This window comes from Ambystoma mexicanum, chromosome 11, assembly GCF_040938575.1.
Source record: "Ambystoma mexicanum isolate Mex_15411 chromosome 11, UKY_AmexF1_1, whole genome shotgun sequence".
In the NCBI taxonomy this organism is placed as follows: domain Eukaryota; kingdom Metazoa; phylum Chordata; class Amphibia; order Caudata; family Ambystomatidae; genus Ambystoma; species Ambystoma mexicanum.
In genome coordinates, this window is record NC_090934.1 from 420,111,383 (window position 1) to 420,129,409 (window position 18,027).

The 18,027-nt window shown below is 49.2% G+C and overlaps 1 protein-coding gene across 17 annotated transcripts in view; it reads right to left on the minus strand.

Annotated features, from left to right (window-relative positions):
* DGKZ (diacylglycerol kinase zeta) overlaps positions 1-18,027 on the minus strand; it is a 1,700,725-nt gene that overhangs the window by 176,798 nt on the left and 1,505,900 nt on the right. For all 17 annotated transcript variants that reach the window (XM_069623235.1, XM_069623234.1, XM_069623231.1 and 14 more), the window contains one exon: positions 4,937-5,057. In XM_069623235.1, the coding sequence (XP_069479336.1) occupies positions 4,937-5,057 (121 nt within the window). The remainder of the gene's footprint in view (positions 1-4,936; positions 5,058-18,027) is intronic.

An 18,027-nucleotide genomic window follows, 5' to 3' on the forward strand; every position in this document is an offset into this window, starting at 1 on the left:
CGAGTGCAGGTTAAAGACAAGTTGAGCGACTCAATACCATTGCGACAACATTAGACCAGAAGTCAGATCAAACATGTGAATGCAGAACTTACAGCAGAGATGTAGTGTGGACACCTTGGTAACTATTGTGAGCCAGGGTGTGGACTCAGAGGCTCGTGTGCAAGTGCACACGTAATCAGAGTTCAATGGGCAGGAACAACGGTGGACATTAAGCGAATGTAGGGAAGGGGTGTTGTACACCATGGGGCGCTGCACTGACAGAGCCTAACACAACGTAACAAACGTTTGGTAGCTCAGTTGAAAGTTGGACGCAAGTTCGTGGGCTTTATGGGATGTAAGCTGCGGCCCACTTGGCCTTTAGCAAAGCAGATAGGTTCATGCGCAGGCTATAATAGGTCGTCTAGGAGCCGCAAAGCTGGGTATGTAGATGGAGCAGCGTAAGATGGAGCAGATTTTATAGTTAAAGTCATAAGAGATCAGACAGTTTGTAGGGCACATTAAGGAATTCTAACCCTTTGGATGAGGGGAATGTGGAACCGGGTTGCTGGCCCCTCAGCTCCTCTGACAAATGACAGGTAAAGACAGGAGCTGGCCTTATTAGGCGGGCCTTAATGGGGTCGGCCCGGCTAACGCCATCCGGTGGCAATATGCTGGTGAAGAAGGCGTACAGGCCCAATCATAGCACATAGCTCTGCAACCAGGGTTGCTTAGTGACCTAGTAAACAAAAAAAAGGAACGACCATCTTATGCTCGCTCTCGTGGTCTCCTATGGCGGCTGCAGACTATTTCCTGATATAACACCGTAAAATACTGTGGATGCCCCAAATGACCTAGTGAACCACTTGAAATGCTATATCATGCACAATGAACATGAAAAAAGGGCAGACGTACCCTCTGAGCCGGTGATCCCTCGATGGGCACACTTCCCCCTGAGGTTGCCTGGGGGAAAGGTGAGAAAGGCTCCAGCCCTCCCTGGAATGATGCCGATCAGCTAGTGGAAGGACAAAGACCGGTGCTGCCATTATGCTCGACTGTTGGATCTTCGTCCAGGATATCAGTGAGCTCATACTCCAGAAGGGATACAGCAGAAGCTTTTAAGCCAACGGTGTCTACCAATGCTTCCAGTAAGGTCCTGAATTTAGTATACATGAGTATGCTTGTAAGGTTGGCTTTGTTGGAATTTAAGATCTGGGGATGTGTCCAGCACACTTGAATCTTGTAAACCTTGCATATTGTCTTGATCGTCAAAATAATCGACTCTGCCAGGGCCAGAATAGATCGGATCAATGTTCCCTTGGTCGTCGAGCTGCTCGATGTCGAAGATTGATTGCAATGACTCAAAAAACCCTGTCCTCCACAACGGGACAAAAGAACCGTCGCCAGTAGTCGGCGTCAAGGGTTTTGCTGTGGATGAGAATAGGACGGTAATCGGCACAGAGGAAGGCTTGGACAACAAATTCAAGTCGTGGGTAGGAGCCTTTTGACAGACAACTGTGGATGTTTTTTGCGCCTTTGTCTGTGTCAAGCCCAAAGGCTTGGTGAGTCGACGGACTAGGTAGCATGGGACAGGGACATTGAGAGCCCCTTTCGCTGCCAAGGCTTGCTGGTCAGGGGTGGGGCGGAACCACACCGACAGCAGCCTGCTGCTTGAACATTTCCAGCATTTAATTTTTAACTTGTCCCACTCTTGGAGTGGTTGGTCCCTTACCTCGTTTCGGCAACGAGCTGGATTGGCGTCGGTGGTGGTGCCGTTTCTTCTTTCGTGAAGAAGGTGAAGAAAGGCTTCTAGAGTGGGGCCACTTCTAGGTTTTCTTATGATGCCTATCTTTCCCTTTGTCAGGGATGGGCTCCTCCGTTTTGGCCTTTAAAGACCAAGCGACTACCGCGACAGAGATTGACAGTCACCCCAAAGGCAGTTTCCCAGCTCTCTCATGTAGGGATTTTGGCTGCATTTCTTAGCACGACGCGCAGAAGTTGTGGTGGTTGGTCACCGGCATTTTGGCCTCACAATCGGTGCACCTTTTGAAGCCTGAAATCCAGAGAGTAGACATCGCGATTGAGGTTTTGAAGAATAAATGTCTAATCTGACAGTGAATGTTGAGTAAGTTCGAAGTTGTGTTCATGAAGCAGTGTGCAAGCACGCGAAAAAAGGAACTGAAGCATGACGCGTAGTAGCATGCTATTTTTACGATGTCTGATGTCACTTCCGGAGCTGACGATCAAGCGCCCAGCAAGACAAGGCGACAATCGACGGCCGAGTGGAGGTCCGCTGGGACTCCCTGTCGAAAAAGTTTCCAAATAGCAGAGCTGGATGAGGATATCTATCAAGATGAGGAATCTGCTGGGGAAAAGCAATCCATTGAAGCTTCATGTTATTTATCGTAAAGTACAAAACAAAAACGTTTTTTCAATTAATTTTATTAAAATGATGCTATTTTTCTGCCACATAGTCCAAGCTGTATATTAGATTTTTTTAATCCAAACATATTCTACATGGAATATATGGATCAGCAAATGGAACATCTCTTAAATTATATTAGGCAAGCGCCCAGGTATTAAAGGGAATGGCAGTGTGTGGTCATGTATTATAAGTAATAAAATACCCCCTTACTGTACGTAAAAAGATATTGCAAGTCACCTTATAACATACAGTGGGGGTACTTTATTCCATATATAATAACCTGCCAGCACCTTCCTTATTTATGCAGTTTGTATTTCAGTGCAATGCTGTCATGTAAACGCCCTTCACCATCTTCTAGAGCACGGGGTCTGCAACCTTTGTGTCAGGGTTCGCCGCCCATGGACCTAGTTTTCATCCTGGCGTCTCGCTCCCAGATTGCTCTGTCGTGCGTCTATTTCCAAGATGGTGCCCCTCATTCCCAAAGCACAGTCTAGTCTTTCTGAGCGGCTATCTTGTTCTTTGTGCATTTCTGGTTCCCTCTGCATTAATGGGAACTGCTGCACCGTGATCCTCGCATCTCATCGCTAGGAAATCTTGGTCCCTAGCTCGGCGATCCTTCAAGTTAGTTAGTTTCTGTTTGTTTTGTCTGCCTTCCTGCAATTCCTCCTGGCCTGCTAGTTTGATTGTTTTTATCTTGTTCGTTTCCTGAATTCCTGAGTTACCCTCGAATAAGCACTTCAAGGAATCCCTTCTTCCTGCTTAAACCTGTGTTTTTCCTGGATCTTTGTTTTTCTTCTTACTGTGTTATTTGTCTTGATTCCTGTTTGCCTTCCTACTGCCCTTATCGTTTTTGTCAGCAGTTTGTTTTTTCCTGGACATCATGACTTTACATTAAAAAGATTGCATATTGCTAGGACACTTGGTAGCTTAAGAGGATCACCTTCAGGGCTGTTCGAATTCTGGGGCAAACAGTCCATTCACTCTGGTGTCCCAACATTATGCCCATTGACTGGTCAAGATCCAAAGGCCTTTTCGTCAAATTGCAATATAATTGATTACAGATTTGCCATAGTTACGTGGATATCTTTTTTGATGCATTCCCCGTGTGGTCCTTCTTGGCTTTACAAATCCTCTGACATTGCACAAGCTCCTACTAATGGCATGCAAAAAAACACAGCAGTACACTGCTGTTTGGGGCTTCTCCAACTTGTCATTAAAAGAACTAAATAATTGTGCTCTGGGGAGTTACCTTTGAGTCAGAATTACACAATATTTTAACGAGCATCTAAACTATGGAGAAAAAAAACATTTCTGAAGGATCAGAGCAGAACATGCACTAATCGAGATTATGGGGTTAATCACATCAATATGAGTTTCCCACAATATACAATAATAGTGTTTGCTTATTACCCAATTGTTCATGCTCAGCATGCATGGGTGATCATTGAGGCATGGGTACATGCATCTCTTCTACTCTATGCCGGTCATGGGTTGGCCGCATTGTCTATTGACACAGATACTCAGCTGAGTTTTGTAGTCTTAGCTGTTAGGTGGTGCGTATGATCCATCTACAAAACTATTGCATTGGTGTACAGATATGAGGAAGATCTGATCGGACACAGCTTGCGGATGGCGTTTGGTTATTTACCCACCCAGCTACTGCCGACTGACATGCTAAATCCTAAGGCTATTCCCACCCAATACCTGCCCCTCCCACCCAACACACATCCTCCTGGGATCTTTTGGAGCTGGCTCTATCAAGCAGTAACACACTTTGTGCTATAAAGGCCTGTCAATGTTATTTCGAAGTAGTCTACTGAAAATGAATGGGTTAATTGCATCTGTAAATTCACTACTGGTTTAATGTAAATGTCTTAAGCAAATGCGTCTTCAGCCACTTGATTGATAAGCATAACCTATAATTTTGGCTCGTGAATAGGTATTCAACAGGCATTTGCAAGGCACTGCTATTATATTCTGAGATACGCACACTATTTTTCAGATGTTGCCATCTTATGGGCAGGTAGTTACATTCTGGCAGTGCCTGGCAAATGCCTTTCCCATGTCTACACAAAAGCCAAAGCTGTTTGTTTACTAATTCCAGTGACGAGTACTACAGCATCACAGACTACGTGTACTAAATCCATGTGCTGTACTAGAGCTCTGATGGATGCAAACAAGTCTAGGTCCCTGGGTGTGAAAAATTTACAGTGCACAGACTTGTGTGGCCTGCCAATCCAAACTCTCCCTTGGTGCCAATGTGGATGGACAGACCCACCTTTGATGAGATAAATTGGCATGACCACAAGCTCATCCATAGCTCCAACCACTGAGACGCCAAGGGAGGGGAACCTACTTCAGTAAATGGCTAAGACACTTTTTGGATGGAGGTGAACAGATGCGGGGAGGACGATTCCATTGAAGTCTGTGGAAGTGATAGGGCGTTGAGAGGTATCCTCATTTACTAATGAGATCAAATTTGCCATGGCAGTCGACAGCATCCAGGCACTGCCCCAAGCCTGCCGAGCTACATACCTTTGTCCAGGATGTACTTCACAATGTCTTTGCTCCCCGAGTTCACAGCATGATGCAGGAGGGTCCAACCCGAGGGGTCCCTCAACATCAGATTCCCTCCGGTCTCGTGAGCCTCCAGAAACTAAACAATCAGAAAACAGGAGGGAGGGAAGGTTTTATTGGTTGTACCTGGGACATGGGTGACATCTCATCACAAGCCAGAACAATTCCTTAATATCATAAAAGCAATAGTTGAGACACTGGCAGACAGATACATTGGAGTTGTGTGTGATTTTAGTGCCTGTTCATTAGGAAGGAGGTCAGGGTACTGGGGGAATGAAGGAGTCACAGCTCATCCGAACTGGAAAAGAGACAAAATTAGACAAACTCCCCAATATAATTAAACCAGGGTGCCCGTATTACTGTCTTATCAAATATATACGCTGTGTCTTGTTGGATTGTAGAGGCATGGTTAAATTGAAACATCATTCAAATATGTAATGCTATGTAACATGTGTTCGCATAAAGGGCTTCTTGTAAGATTCCCTCAACTTCTAAGCACTGAACTAAACAGGGTCACCATTACTAAATGTAATTGTATTCAATTTACTGACTCCGGAAAGATGAAGGGCAGAGTTAACTCTCCAGAGGATTCAAACTTGTGAAGTGAAGGCAGGTGCTTAACCCGTAAGCTATTCACCGTAAAGTACACTTTTACCAGAGCGGTTACCATCATAGTGATCTCCAGCTGTAGATGCGTATGCTTATTAGAACATATATTTGGCCTCATTACTGGTTTGATGGCAATTCAGCAGTAAACCCACTGACTGTTACAGCCACTTGGACTAGCCACAGGATTACGAGTGGTGGCAACATGCTATACACTTCATTTTGGGAGTCTATAGGACTTCATCAGAATTTTCCTGGATTTACAGTGAGCAGTAATTCCGCCATGGTAAATCATCTGATCTTTGGCATTAAAGGGGAGGATGTACTTCCAGCAGCATTTTTCTGGAGGCAAATCCTCCACTTCAAGGACAAAGTTACAGTAATGAGAGTACCATCACTTTTCTACTGCACCGTCAAACTTGTAATGAGGCCCAAATGAGCCGAAGCCTGGGGTTTTAAATCCTGGATCAATGTTAGTCCTACAGATAGGTGAAAAAACTGGTCCATTGATAGAAGCATGCACTTTGGCATCACGTTTAGACCTTACCATATTGAAGATGTTTGACCATAGGACCATCTGACATTTTCCCTGTAATAAAATCTGGAAGTCATTACATATGCCCACCCCGACTGCTATTACTGTTCCTCAATTTTTGGAGAATCATGAACGTTTTACTGTTTGTGATGCCCGACTTAGACCTTAGAATTGTGAAAGGACCTAATGGTAGATAATATCAAATGAAATGGAGAAATTACTTACCGTAATGTTCTTTCTATGGATTCTTTGCCCGCAGATTCCTCATCAGATAGTTATCCCCTTCCAGCTTCAGCTGCTTGGAAAAAACTTCGACAGGGGGCACAGTGGACCTCGACTCAGCCGTCATTCTGCCTTGACGCGGTACTCGAACGTCGGCCGTCGTACATATACTGCGTCACTATGCCCTGTACTTCTGTTCCCACCTTTTTTCACCCAAGTTCAGCCACTGCAGAGGAAAACTAGCAAGAAAAAGATGGCCAAATAGCCAAGAGAGGATTAGAAAAAAATCAAATCCCAGCTGGGAGATGCACTTTTTTAAACAATCTTTTTTTTAGAAGAAGGCATGCAGAACCCTTCCTATCACTTCCCTCGTAAGGGACGGCAACCACCTACTTCAGATGCTTTCTAGGCGAGGATGAATGGGAGGAGTGATGAGGAATCTGCGGGAGAAGAATCGATAGAAAGAACATTACGGTAATTAATTTCTCCTTCAATGGATTGCCTTTCTCCCTCAGATTTCTCATCAGACAGATTCCCAAAGCAGTAGAAATAATGGAGGCGGGATGAAAGCTTTACAGCAGTGGATTCTGCAACACTGCCCTTCCGAAGTGAGAGTCTACACCACGGGCAACGTCCAAACTGTAATGCTTTGTAAATGTATGAAGCGAAGACCAGGTCGCGGCCCGGAAGATGCCCCTGAGCAGTACTCCTCTTTGCAGCACCATAGAGGTAGAACCCCGTGTGGTGGAATGTGCTCCGATGCCAAGGGGCAACTCCTTGCCTGCGCTATGATAACATTCAGAAATACATAGCGTGATCCAAGGCGAGATTGTCTGCTTCAATACTGCCAAACCTTTTCTGGAGGCAGAAAAGGCCACAAACAATTGTGATCAACTTTCCTGTACTCCGCCGTGCTGGCCAACTAAAAGCTTAACCACAGCTGCATCGCCTCTCTGCAAAGGAGGAGGGAGTGCACGCCAAACTTGCTTGTTCAGGTAGTGCATGGCCACTGTGTTGATCATCAGGATCAGGACATGCTTTCCCTGTAGAGACAGAGCAAACGCCCTTAGGACTAACCTGATGGATCGCAACTCCAGCCTGTTGAAGTGCCACCTGGCTTCTGTTGCTAACCAAAGGCTGTTCATCTGCAAGTCCTTGCAGTGAGCACCCCAACCCTTCATAGATGCATCAGTGACCACTTGGGCCTGAGGCCAAGGAGACCAGAAGGGTTCCCCCGTCATGAGATTGCTGTGGTCTGCCCAACAATCAAGGTCATTGACCACTTGGCTGGTCACCTTGAGTGGATTCGAAAGGGCTCCGAGGTACTGTGACCACTGACCTCTTAAGAGCCACTGTAGGGATCTCGTGTGTAGCCTGGCCTGTGGCACTAGAAAAATACAGGAGGCCATGAGGCCTAAGAGGCAGAGAAGGAAGCCGCTGGTAAGGTGGCACGACTCCGGAAAAACCATCTGTGCTATGCGGTTGACTCTCTCCTCTGGAGGGAAAGCCTTCCACACCAGGGTGTCTAGGACTGCTTCGATGAACTAGAGCCTTTGGACTGGGGTCACATGGGACTTCTTCAAGTTCAGGCAGAAGCCCAGCAGGGCCAGTAGCAGGCAGGTGTCCTCCAGATGAGACAAGACCTGCCCCGCTGACATCCATTGGATCAGCCAGTCGTCCAGGCATGGAAATGCATGTACCCCGGATGTCCTGAAGTGAGCTTTGACTACTGCCATGAGCTTGGTGAAGACCCTTGCAGCGGAGGTCAACCCAAAGAAAAGCACTTTGAACTTCCTGTACTTTTGATGTATTGGCACATGGAAATAAGCGTCCTGCAGTTCTATTGACACCAGCCAGTCCTGAAGTTTGAGAGCGTGGATAATTTCTCTAAAAGCCATCATCCTCAATTTGTCTTTCCTCAGAAACTTGTTCAAGGCCCTGCAGTCGAGAATGGGAAAGAGACCTCGTCCCTTCTTGGCCACCAGGAAATAGCGGGAATACCAACCCGACCCTCTCTGATCAGAAGATCTCTCTTCCACTGCACCCTTCAACAACAGGGCTTGCAGTCTTCCTGGAGCTCCTGTCCCGATTCGATTGGAAGCAGTCGGGGTCTATCTGGTGGTTTTCTTAAGAAGGGCAGAAAATAACCCCACCGAGCTAGCTGCAGGGCCCAGGCATCTGAGGTAATTTCCTGCCACTGAGGCCAAGGTTCTGCCAACCGTTCACAACCGGTAAGTTGTGGGAGGGGAAATCAAAGCGGCTCAGAGGGCGGTGCCACCCCCACTGCTGCTGCAGGTTGCAGGCCTCTGGAAGCCCCTCTGACCCTTCCGGGGGGGTTAGAAACGCTTCCTCCCCTGCCTGGCCGGTGGGAGCTTCGTTTTCCTGCCGTAAGGCACATAGCACCTGTAGCCACTGCCCCTAGAGGCAAAGCTGAAGGCAGGTTTGGACGGGTGTGCAGCTAGGTGCAGCGATTTTGCAGCTAATTTTGACCCCTTAAACTTTTCCAAAAAGTCATCAGCCTTCTGGCCAAAAAGCAACTCTCCCTCAAAAGGCATGTCCAGTAGCCTATTCTGGATGTCCGGAGAGAAGCCAGAGGTTTTGAGATAGGTTTGTCTTCTCAATACTGCCGCCGACCCCATCGAACGGCCAATGCAGTCGGCTACGTCCAGGCCTGTTTGCAACGACTGCTTGACTACCTTCTTCCCATCTTCCCATCTCCCACCAGCCGTGTAAACCCATCCCTCATTTCACGTTCAGGATGTATTGCGTTGCCTGCTCCACTGCTTTCCATAAACCAAAGGAATATTTTGCAAATCCACAGGCCACATCGGGGCTTTTAACTTAGGCTTTAAGTAAAGACCTTCTTCGCCATTGCATCCAACCTTTTACCCTCCCTGTCCGGAGGCAGATTCGAAGTGGATGCCACAGGCCTGTTAGTGATTGTGGCTGCCTGCACCACAAGCCCTTCCGGATAAGGGTGAGTAGCCAGGAAAGATGGATCTCCTCTGGCCGGCCTGTACTTCTCTTTAAAATTAGAGTTGACCGGGGAATGGGGCAGGGATGCTGCCACAAGTAAGCTAGGGGGTCTGCAATTGCCGGATTAACTGGCATGTTATGCTCCGTCACTGGACTTTCATCTAAGATGTCCGTCAATTCGTAGCCATGAACAGGCGCTGAAGAGGACTTCAAATCTAGGGTGTCTACTACCCTTTCTACTAGGGCCCAAAACCTAGCATGGGTCTGGGTGTAGGGTTGACCCTTTAGAAGTTCCACATCTGGAGATGTGCCCTGGCTGCTGGTATCGTGTAATCCTTGGGCTAATGCCAACAGGTCTGCTTAGTCTTCGAAATAAACACCACCACCCGACCCTGTATGCATGGGATCGATGTCCCCCGGTGGGCGTGAAAATTGATGCCCTGGAATGGAAGAATTCGGACCTGGAGAGAGAAGGACAAAGGATCTGTTGTCGAAAGTCAGCGCCAAAGGTTTTTCCTTCACGTCGATGGAACGGTCATTAACACTGGCGGGGGCTTGGGTATCATTGTGACGGCGGGACCGCCAGCCTCTAGACGCTCTCCAGAATGACTGGCCTTCGCTGGTTTCTGTGCCTTCTTCGGCATTGAGCACAAAGGATTCTCTGGTGCCAATGGCGTTGACGGTTTGGCATGCGTGTGTTCAGAAGAGCCGAGCGCCGCCGAGGCTTGCTGTTCAGGGGGTATACCCGTACCTGCAGCAGCCTATGTCTTAAACATGTAGTGGTGGGGCTAAAGATCGGATCGATCTTGATTTCCCTGCACCATGTCTGAAATCCTCTCCACCTGCACGCATCCATCAATCTGGGAGACGGTCTGAGTGCAGCCAGCAACACCTTGGGTACCTATTCTGAGGGGTCCCAGTCATACCTCATCCTCATGCAGTTTGAGGGGGTTCGGATGTAGTACCAGACCTTCCGAATGGGTCAGGCGATCCGGGCGCCGAGGTAACCAGGGAGGTGGACAGATGGTCAGATCGAAGAGGCCAGAGTGCCAAATTCTCCTCGCCCAGTCCGGGGTGATCAAGATCCTGGTCGCTCGAAACCCCGTCAACCTCCTGAGAGCACACAGGATGAAGGGAGGTCCAGGGTGGGAAGAGGCCCCCCCCCCCTCCCCTTATTGGGCACCAGGAAATATTGGCAAAACCAGCCCGACACTCTCTGCCCGGGCGGTACCTCTTCCACAGCTCTCTTCAACAGCCGGGCTCGCAGTTCTTAGTGGAGCTCCTGTTCTTGTTGGCAAGGAGGTGGTGGTGGTCTGTCTGTCCGTTGGCCTTTTAAAAAAAGGCAGCCAATAACCCCACTGCACAAGCTGTAGCACCCAGGCATCAGAGGTAATCTCCTGCCATTGTGCCCAATGTTCGGTCAGCCATCCTCCAACCGGGGAGCAGTGGGGGGAGAAATCAAAGCGGCGTTAAAGGGCAGAGGCGCTGCTGCCACTGTCCACTGACCTCTAGAGGTCCCCCCTGCTCCTTCCGGAGCATGGAAAATGCTTCTGCCTTTGCCTGGCTTGCGGGAGCTGAGCCATCCTGCTGTAGGGGACATAGCAATTATAGCCTCTGCCCTTAGAAGAGAAACTGAAGCTAGGTTTGGTCAGCTGCTGCACAGCTAGGCCGAGCGACTTTGCAGTGAGCTTGGACTCTATGAACTTCTCCAAAGAGTCATCGGCCCGAGATTCTCCCCATCAAAAGCAAGATCGAAAAGCTTATTCTGGACAGTGGGAGAGAACCCTGACGAGTGCAGCTAGTACGGACTCCTGAGAACCATAGTCAAACCCACTGACCGTCCCAACACAATCTGCTACGTCTGTCTGCAAGGCTACCTCTCTTCCATCATCAACCAACTGCAGGAAAACCCTCACGCCCTCCCCTTCAGAGATATACTAGGCTGCCTGCTCAACTGTATTCCACAGTACAAAAGAGTACTCTGCAAAGCCACAAGAGACGTTGGTCGCCTTCAATTCCATGCTCCCGGAGAACATTTTCTTGGCTAGGGCAACTACTTTCTTGCCCTCCCCATCAGTTGGCAAATTTAATGTGGAAGTGGCGGGCCTGGTGGACACTGTGGCCGCCTGTACAACCAACCTTCTGTTGTTGGGTGCAAGGAGATAAACAGGGATCCCTCTTGCCTGCCTATAATTATTTGTTAGGTCTGAGTTAACCGGAGGTATAGTGCAAGGACGCTAACATAAGGTGGCAATGGGATCGGCGATAGCTGCGTTGAAAGGCATAGCCCTTTCCGTGGCAGGACCCTCATCGAGAATGTCCATAAGGTCATAACGCAGGACTGGCTGAGATGGAGTGTTCAACCACAGGGTGTCCACAATCCGATCGACAAGAGCCTCTGATTTTGCATTGGAATGGGCATAGGGGTGAGCCTGTTGCATCTCAAAGTACGGAGGAGTGTCTAGTCTGCTGGCATTGTGCAGTCCCTCAGCCAAGGCTTCAGGTCCCCTTGGTCGGTAAAATAGTCAGTACCGGCAGTTCCTGAGTAAATGGGGACGATATCGCCTTGATTATTTGTCATTGGCACCAAAGATGTCCGCGTATGAACCGAAGAAGTCAGAGCTATACATCGGCACGAAGAACTGCTCAGCAGCAGTTTATGGTTTTGCAGTCGACGTCGATGGCTTGACGGTCGGCGCTGACAAGGCTTTGGGCCCCAATGGTGTATCGAGGACAATTGGCACTTGAGTCACACGGAAAGGTACCCGCGCCAAAGGCTAGACAGGTTTCCTTGGTGCTGAGCCCGAAGGCTCCCCCGACTGTCAAAATCAGTGTCGCTCTGGGACCGGAATCACCTAGCGGCACTGGAGCTACCAGGGCCTGAGGTATCGGGGGCTCACCCGCACCCACAGCTGCCTTCTTGAACATTCCTTACATCTCTGGGACTTAAAGTCCTCCCATTCGGCTATGGACGCCAGCTCTGCTGATGACTTACTGCGTTCGGACGAAGAGTTCAAGTCACGTCGGTGACACCTCTTCTTCTTGTGAGAGGAAGATGATGACGAGTGGCTCCAGGAATGGGACCCTTTCTTGGCCTTGCGTGATGCCCATCTTCCTTCTCTGGGGTGGGCCTTTCCATTTTGGCCTCCGAGGACCGAACGGTCAACCACGTCAGTGACTTGGACGGTGGTCGGCCCACTGCGAGCTTCGCTGCCGGCTCCGTAAGGACTTCAGATTTATCTTGCCACAAGATGCACAACTCTCTGTGTCTTGACTTCTATTATGTGGGTCAGTCAACGACATTTCCAAGCTGCAATCCTAACAGCACTTGAAACCCAAGATCTGGGGTACGGACATAGTCGCTTGCGATGAGAGAAAATAGACAGAAACATCAAGTGAAAAATCGAGTGTTCCTCATGAGCAACGTGCTGAGCACACAAAATAAATTAACTGGGGTACAGGGCGTAGTGACACAGTAAATGTACGCCGCCCAACATCACGTCCGTAGCCGACGATCGGAGAAATTACTTACCGTAATGTTCTTTCTATGGATTCTTCTTCCGCAGATTCCTCATCTGATAGATATTCCATCCAGCTCTGCTGCTTTAGAACAATGTCAACAGGGGGTGTTAGTGGACCTTGACTCTTGTCGATCCATCTTGATCGGCATTCCATCGTCGGCTCCGGATGCGACTTCAGGCGTCTTATATATACTTCATCACTATGGCCCACACCTCAGTTTCCCCCTTTTTTCCCAAGCACATCACGCTTCATAGGAAAAAAGATAATGGGCTAATAAGCCCACAAAAATGAAATAAGCATAAACCTGCAAAGGAGGAAGAATTTGCAACAGACACTAACAAGTAGCGTTAGAAAAGACCCTTTTTTTAACATGTGTCAGAAAGTATGTATGTGTGTATTTGTATTTGTAATGCGCATATCCGGCTGGAACCAAGCAAGGAATTGCATCTGGGCACGGGTGGAATAACAGGGAGAACCAGAAAGCCAGCATTATCCACGCATTTAATGAAAGATACGTTTTTCAACTTAAGAAGAGAATCAATTTTTTTTACGAAGGTCGTAAGGTAGGGTGTGCCATGCTCTAAGCCCTGAACAGGAGAAACGTCTATCATCCCAGGTCACAGCCCTTGATGGAGGAACCACCAATAGGTTTTGTCCTGATGATCGAAGACAATGATGCTGGTGATAGGCAGAGATTTTTGACACAAGATATCTCAGAGCAGTCCCATGGAGGCATTTAAACGTTAAATAGAGGGTCCTGAACAGCACCCTTTGCTGTATTGGTAACCAACGAAAGTTCTACCAAGACTGGGAGATGTGTGAGTGTCAGGGCAATGAAAAGATCTGAATTTTGCGCAACCTGCAGGCACTGAATTTGCGTTTTTGGGATTCCCATTAAAAGGGCATTACAATGATCTAACCTGGAATTAACCAGTGCACCGACAACCAGGGACCGATCTTTGTGTAAAATCAGCATTAACAGATGTTTTAACAGTTTAAGAAAGTAATATGATGGATTCCAAAATGGCGGCCGATCTGGGCAGACGTGTGTGAGCGGTGCTCCGTCTCCCTGCTCGGGCCGCAATAACAAAACTCCAAATCGTCCATCGATAAGGCAGAATGCTAAATCCCTGGTGAACGGGAACAGAGGACATGGGGGATGGCTGGTGACCCAATCGGGGGCTGAGACTGACGGAGAGGCGGAACACCAGCGAACAACAGTAGAGCTGCGGGGCCCGATTGCTCACCCACAATGCTGACAAGAGGAGGAGCCCCGATAACGGCTTGCGGCAGGCCATAGTGCAACAGAAGGAGTCCATGGTGGAGAAGGCGCCCCAATCAGAGAAGGCGCCCCAAAGGAAAAGCAGACCGAAAGAGACCAGACGGAGACAGCGCACTCAAAGCCGTTGACCGCAGAGGCTCAGTGCAGAGCTCCACTGCAAAGGCAGAGGGGCCGGGAGAACACGCACACGGTGCCGGAAGAGGCCCGGATGTCGATGCAAGCCTACGAGCTGAGGAGAGGCGTGGCCACGGGTAAAGTGAAAGTGGTGCTCTTGCCCGAAAGTAAAGGACAACAGCTGGGACGCTGCAAGGCCAGAAACGCAGCGCGAGGCAGAGGAGGGTGGGCCGGCTCCCCCCCACCCCCGACGATGAGGCGAGGAGGAAGAACCGCTGGACCCCGGGGAGGAGAAAAAGGGGCCCTGGACCCGGGACACGAAGCGGACCAGTGATACATCCGGGGCGACAATCAGTGGCAACCCCAGACAGCAGGCCCTAGCAGATAAGACACAGGAAAGCTCTGGCACACCCAGAGGCATCACGAAAACGCTGGCTCCCCGCCGGAGGAGATAGCACACAGAGAAGAGGCCACAGGGACTACTCTTCAGAAGAGCGCTCCATGGGGAGGTTGGCACTGCGTAGCGGAGAGGGGGCACATCTGGCCCGCCCCAGACGTTATAAGGCCCGAGAAAGTAGAGCACTGTAGCACCTACAACAGACGGATCCTGACGGAGCAACGCAACTGTACATACGTTGAGTGAGAGCAGCAGGGAACAAGACCTAGAGACAACTGCCCAAGACACTATATGAACATACGAGGGGCCCCCCAAAATTAGAAGCAGCGACTACCCACATGGCATCAGGGAAGGCCCCCCCAACAACTTAACCAAAGAGGAGATGATATAAAAGACCAGCACAGGGACCAGCAGCGGAACTGTGGGGAGCCGCAGAACACAGCGCACAACAAATAAGAGGGACCAATTGCCAAAAAGCAGGGGAAAAGGAGGTGCACATAAGAGATCATCATGGAAGATCAGAGGGCACCACAAGCTAAAGGGGGTTGGAACATAGAAGGGATCCCCTCTTCTCGGAGGACCGATTACAGCCAGATAAGACCCAGAACCGAACGGAAGGAATAGCGCTACCGGGGGCAAGACCCCGAACCGCCTGAGCGGATTTATTCACAAGAACAAGGCGGGACCATGCCGACAACACGGGCGCCAAAAGGGGAAGCAAGCAACCCACACATGTCAAAATCGAGGGGCCGCCAAACATAGCTGACGACGCAGGCACCTACCACCAAGGCGAAGCAGGACCAGAGCCTGAAAAATCTCTGGGAACAGACACAGCGGTGACCACGATCAGCTTGCAAAAGGGAAAGGAGGAGGCCACGCAAAAAGAAACACATGGAGCAGAAATGGCCACCAAAGAGGATATGAAGGCCTGGTTCCGAGAATTTCCTGCAACAATTTATGTCGTCCATGCATACGCAATTCGAGACAACGAAGGGCGAGATGTAACAGGCAGTTCAAGAGCTGAAGGTGGAAATAGGGAACCTAGAAGAAAGAACAGATATATTTGAGAAGTCCGTCCAGAATCACGACGAGGAAACAATATGCAGAAGCACAGGAATGCCTGGCCAGACTGTCTCAAGAACTAGAGATCCAATATGAGGACAGAAAATCGGTCCCGAAGATCCAACATAAGAATAACAAATATGGTAGAGACCGTGGAGGATAAGGACCTACGTACAGCAGTCCAAAAAAGTCTTCAAAGACATATTGGTGGAGGATGACTAAGTCAAAGTCCAGATCGATAGAATCCATAGGGTCGGCCCGCGAAGCACGTGAGAACCAGGGGCCCATCCCAGAGATGTCCTAGTAACAATGACGCAATACACGCGGAAGGAGCATATCCTTCGGAAAGCCAGAAAGAAGGACCATATCAGAAGGAATGGAGAAGAAATACTCCTCTTTCAAGACCAGGTGCAAACACCTCTCCGGAAGCGAAGGGAGATGGCACCCTTAGGTAAAGGAACGGACATCAAGACAAATTCGATACAAGTGGACGTTCCCGTTCAGCCTCCTATTTACATGGGAGGGTAAACAACAGAGGATCACCACATGTGAGGAAGGCCGGCGGATTATGAACATACAGGATCAGGAAAGGGAACAAGCCCCAAGCAGAGAACTCGCACATGGGAGGAGGGCTCCACAGGGATGGAAAACAGTAAACAGGAGATCCAGACACCCTGCGAGGAATCCGGACACTAGCCAACAACCATGTGAATCACCGGGGATCGCGGCATAACATAAGAAGGCACAGATGAGGACCGAAGACTGACACATTGGAGCGGCACGAGTGGGGGACAGGCTAGGAATCCCCAGGGACTTTCGAGTGGGGTTTAGGACTCCCCACGCTCCAGTTACACCTGAGAATAAAGAGGGCATGGCACAGAAGGCTGTATGCCTGAGCGATCATAGGGCCCAGGGCCCTCCTCGGGGAAGTTATGAGGGGGAGGAAGGGAGCGGGAAGGGAAGTTGGGGGTTTGACACAAGTGGGGGAGGGAGCAACCACCGGAGAGGGAAGCAAATGAACTAAACATAAGAGAATGGGGCTGAAAATCTTAATATTTAACGTCAAGGGGCTGAATTCCCTGGTCAAAAGAAAGAAGATGTAACACGTATTACACCAGGAGAAATACGACATAATAATGCTCCAGGAAACACAAACAAGATAAAGGGAAGCTATGCATGAAAGGCTATAATCAAATCCTCTAAGCCAACGATGGAGAAAAGAAAGGGGGCGTCCTAATGGCATTCGCCAACTTCCTCAATGTGCAAGTTCAGGAGATCCTCCCAGACAAGCAAGGAAGATTCCTATTCGCAAATGTACAGACAGAGGGATTCCCCCTGACATTAGCGACGATTTATGCCCCGAACAGGGGGCAGGACGGATTCGCAAGGGACACAGTGAACAAAATGGAAACCTTTGCGAAGGCGGAGATGATACTATCGGGAGACTTCAACTGGGCATGGGAGCCCAAAGTGGACCGATCGAACCCAAAACAATTGGGACAGGGAGCACCGTCGAGGGCCCTGAAGAAATCCATGGAGAAACTGACGCTGGAAGATGTTTGGCGGAGAGTCAGGGGCTCGACACCGGGATATACATACTACTCGCACGTCCACGGCACAAGCTCCAGAATTGATTACATCTGGGCCTCCCCGGGCCTTCTAGGGAAGAGCCAAAACGCAGAGATCAGACACATATCCCTATCAGACCACTCTCCTCCATGGATATCAGTCCCCACTCTCCACAAACAATCTGGACTGTGGCGATGGACGTTACCGGGGGAAATTATTAAGGATCCTGTTATGCGGGAGACAATCAGGGAGCGCATGGTGGACTACTTCGAAGAAAATGACACGCCAGGAATCGCAAAGGTGACAGTATGGGAGGCCTTCAAGGCAGTGATACGGGGACATAATAGCACTAAAAGCACAGAGAGACAGGCAAAACGGAAAATGGGAAGGAGAGTTAGAAATCAAGCTAGCGGAAATCAGGGAGGAAATGTCCCATAACCAATCGCTGAAATTGAAGAGAGCCTACCGGCATGTCCAAGGGCAACTGGAATCCCTCCAGACCAAAAGTGCAGAGAAACACCTGATACATCTCAAACACTGGTACTTCATGAAAGCGAACAAAGCGGATAGACTCCTGGCACGACAGCTAAAAGGGAAACGACAAGACCAAACAAAGGCGCTAGTGGACAAACACAGCCGGGCTAGAACATTGTTAACGGAAATGGGAGAAATCTTCAAAGACTTCTACCAAAAATTATATACGTCAGACAACCCAAACGAGAAGGAGCAGGCATCGTATCTGAGAGGCATCACCCTCCCTTCGA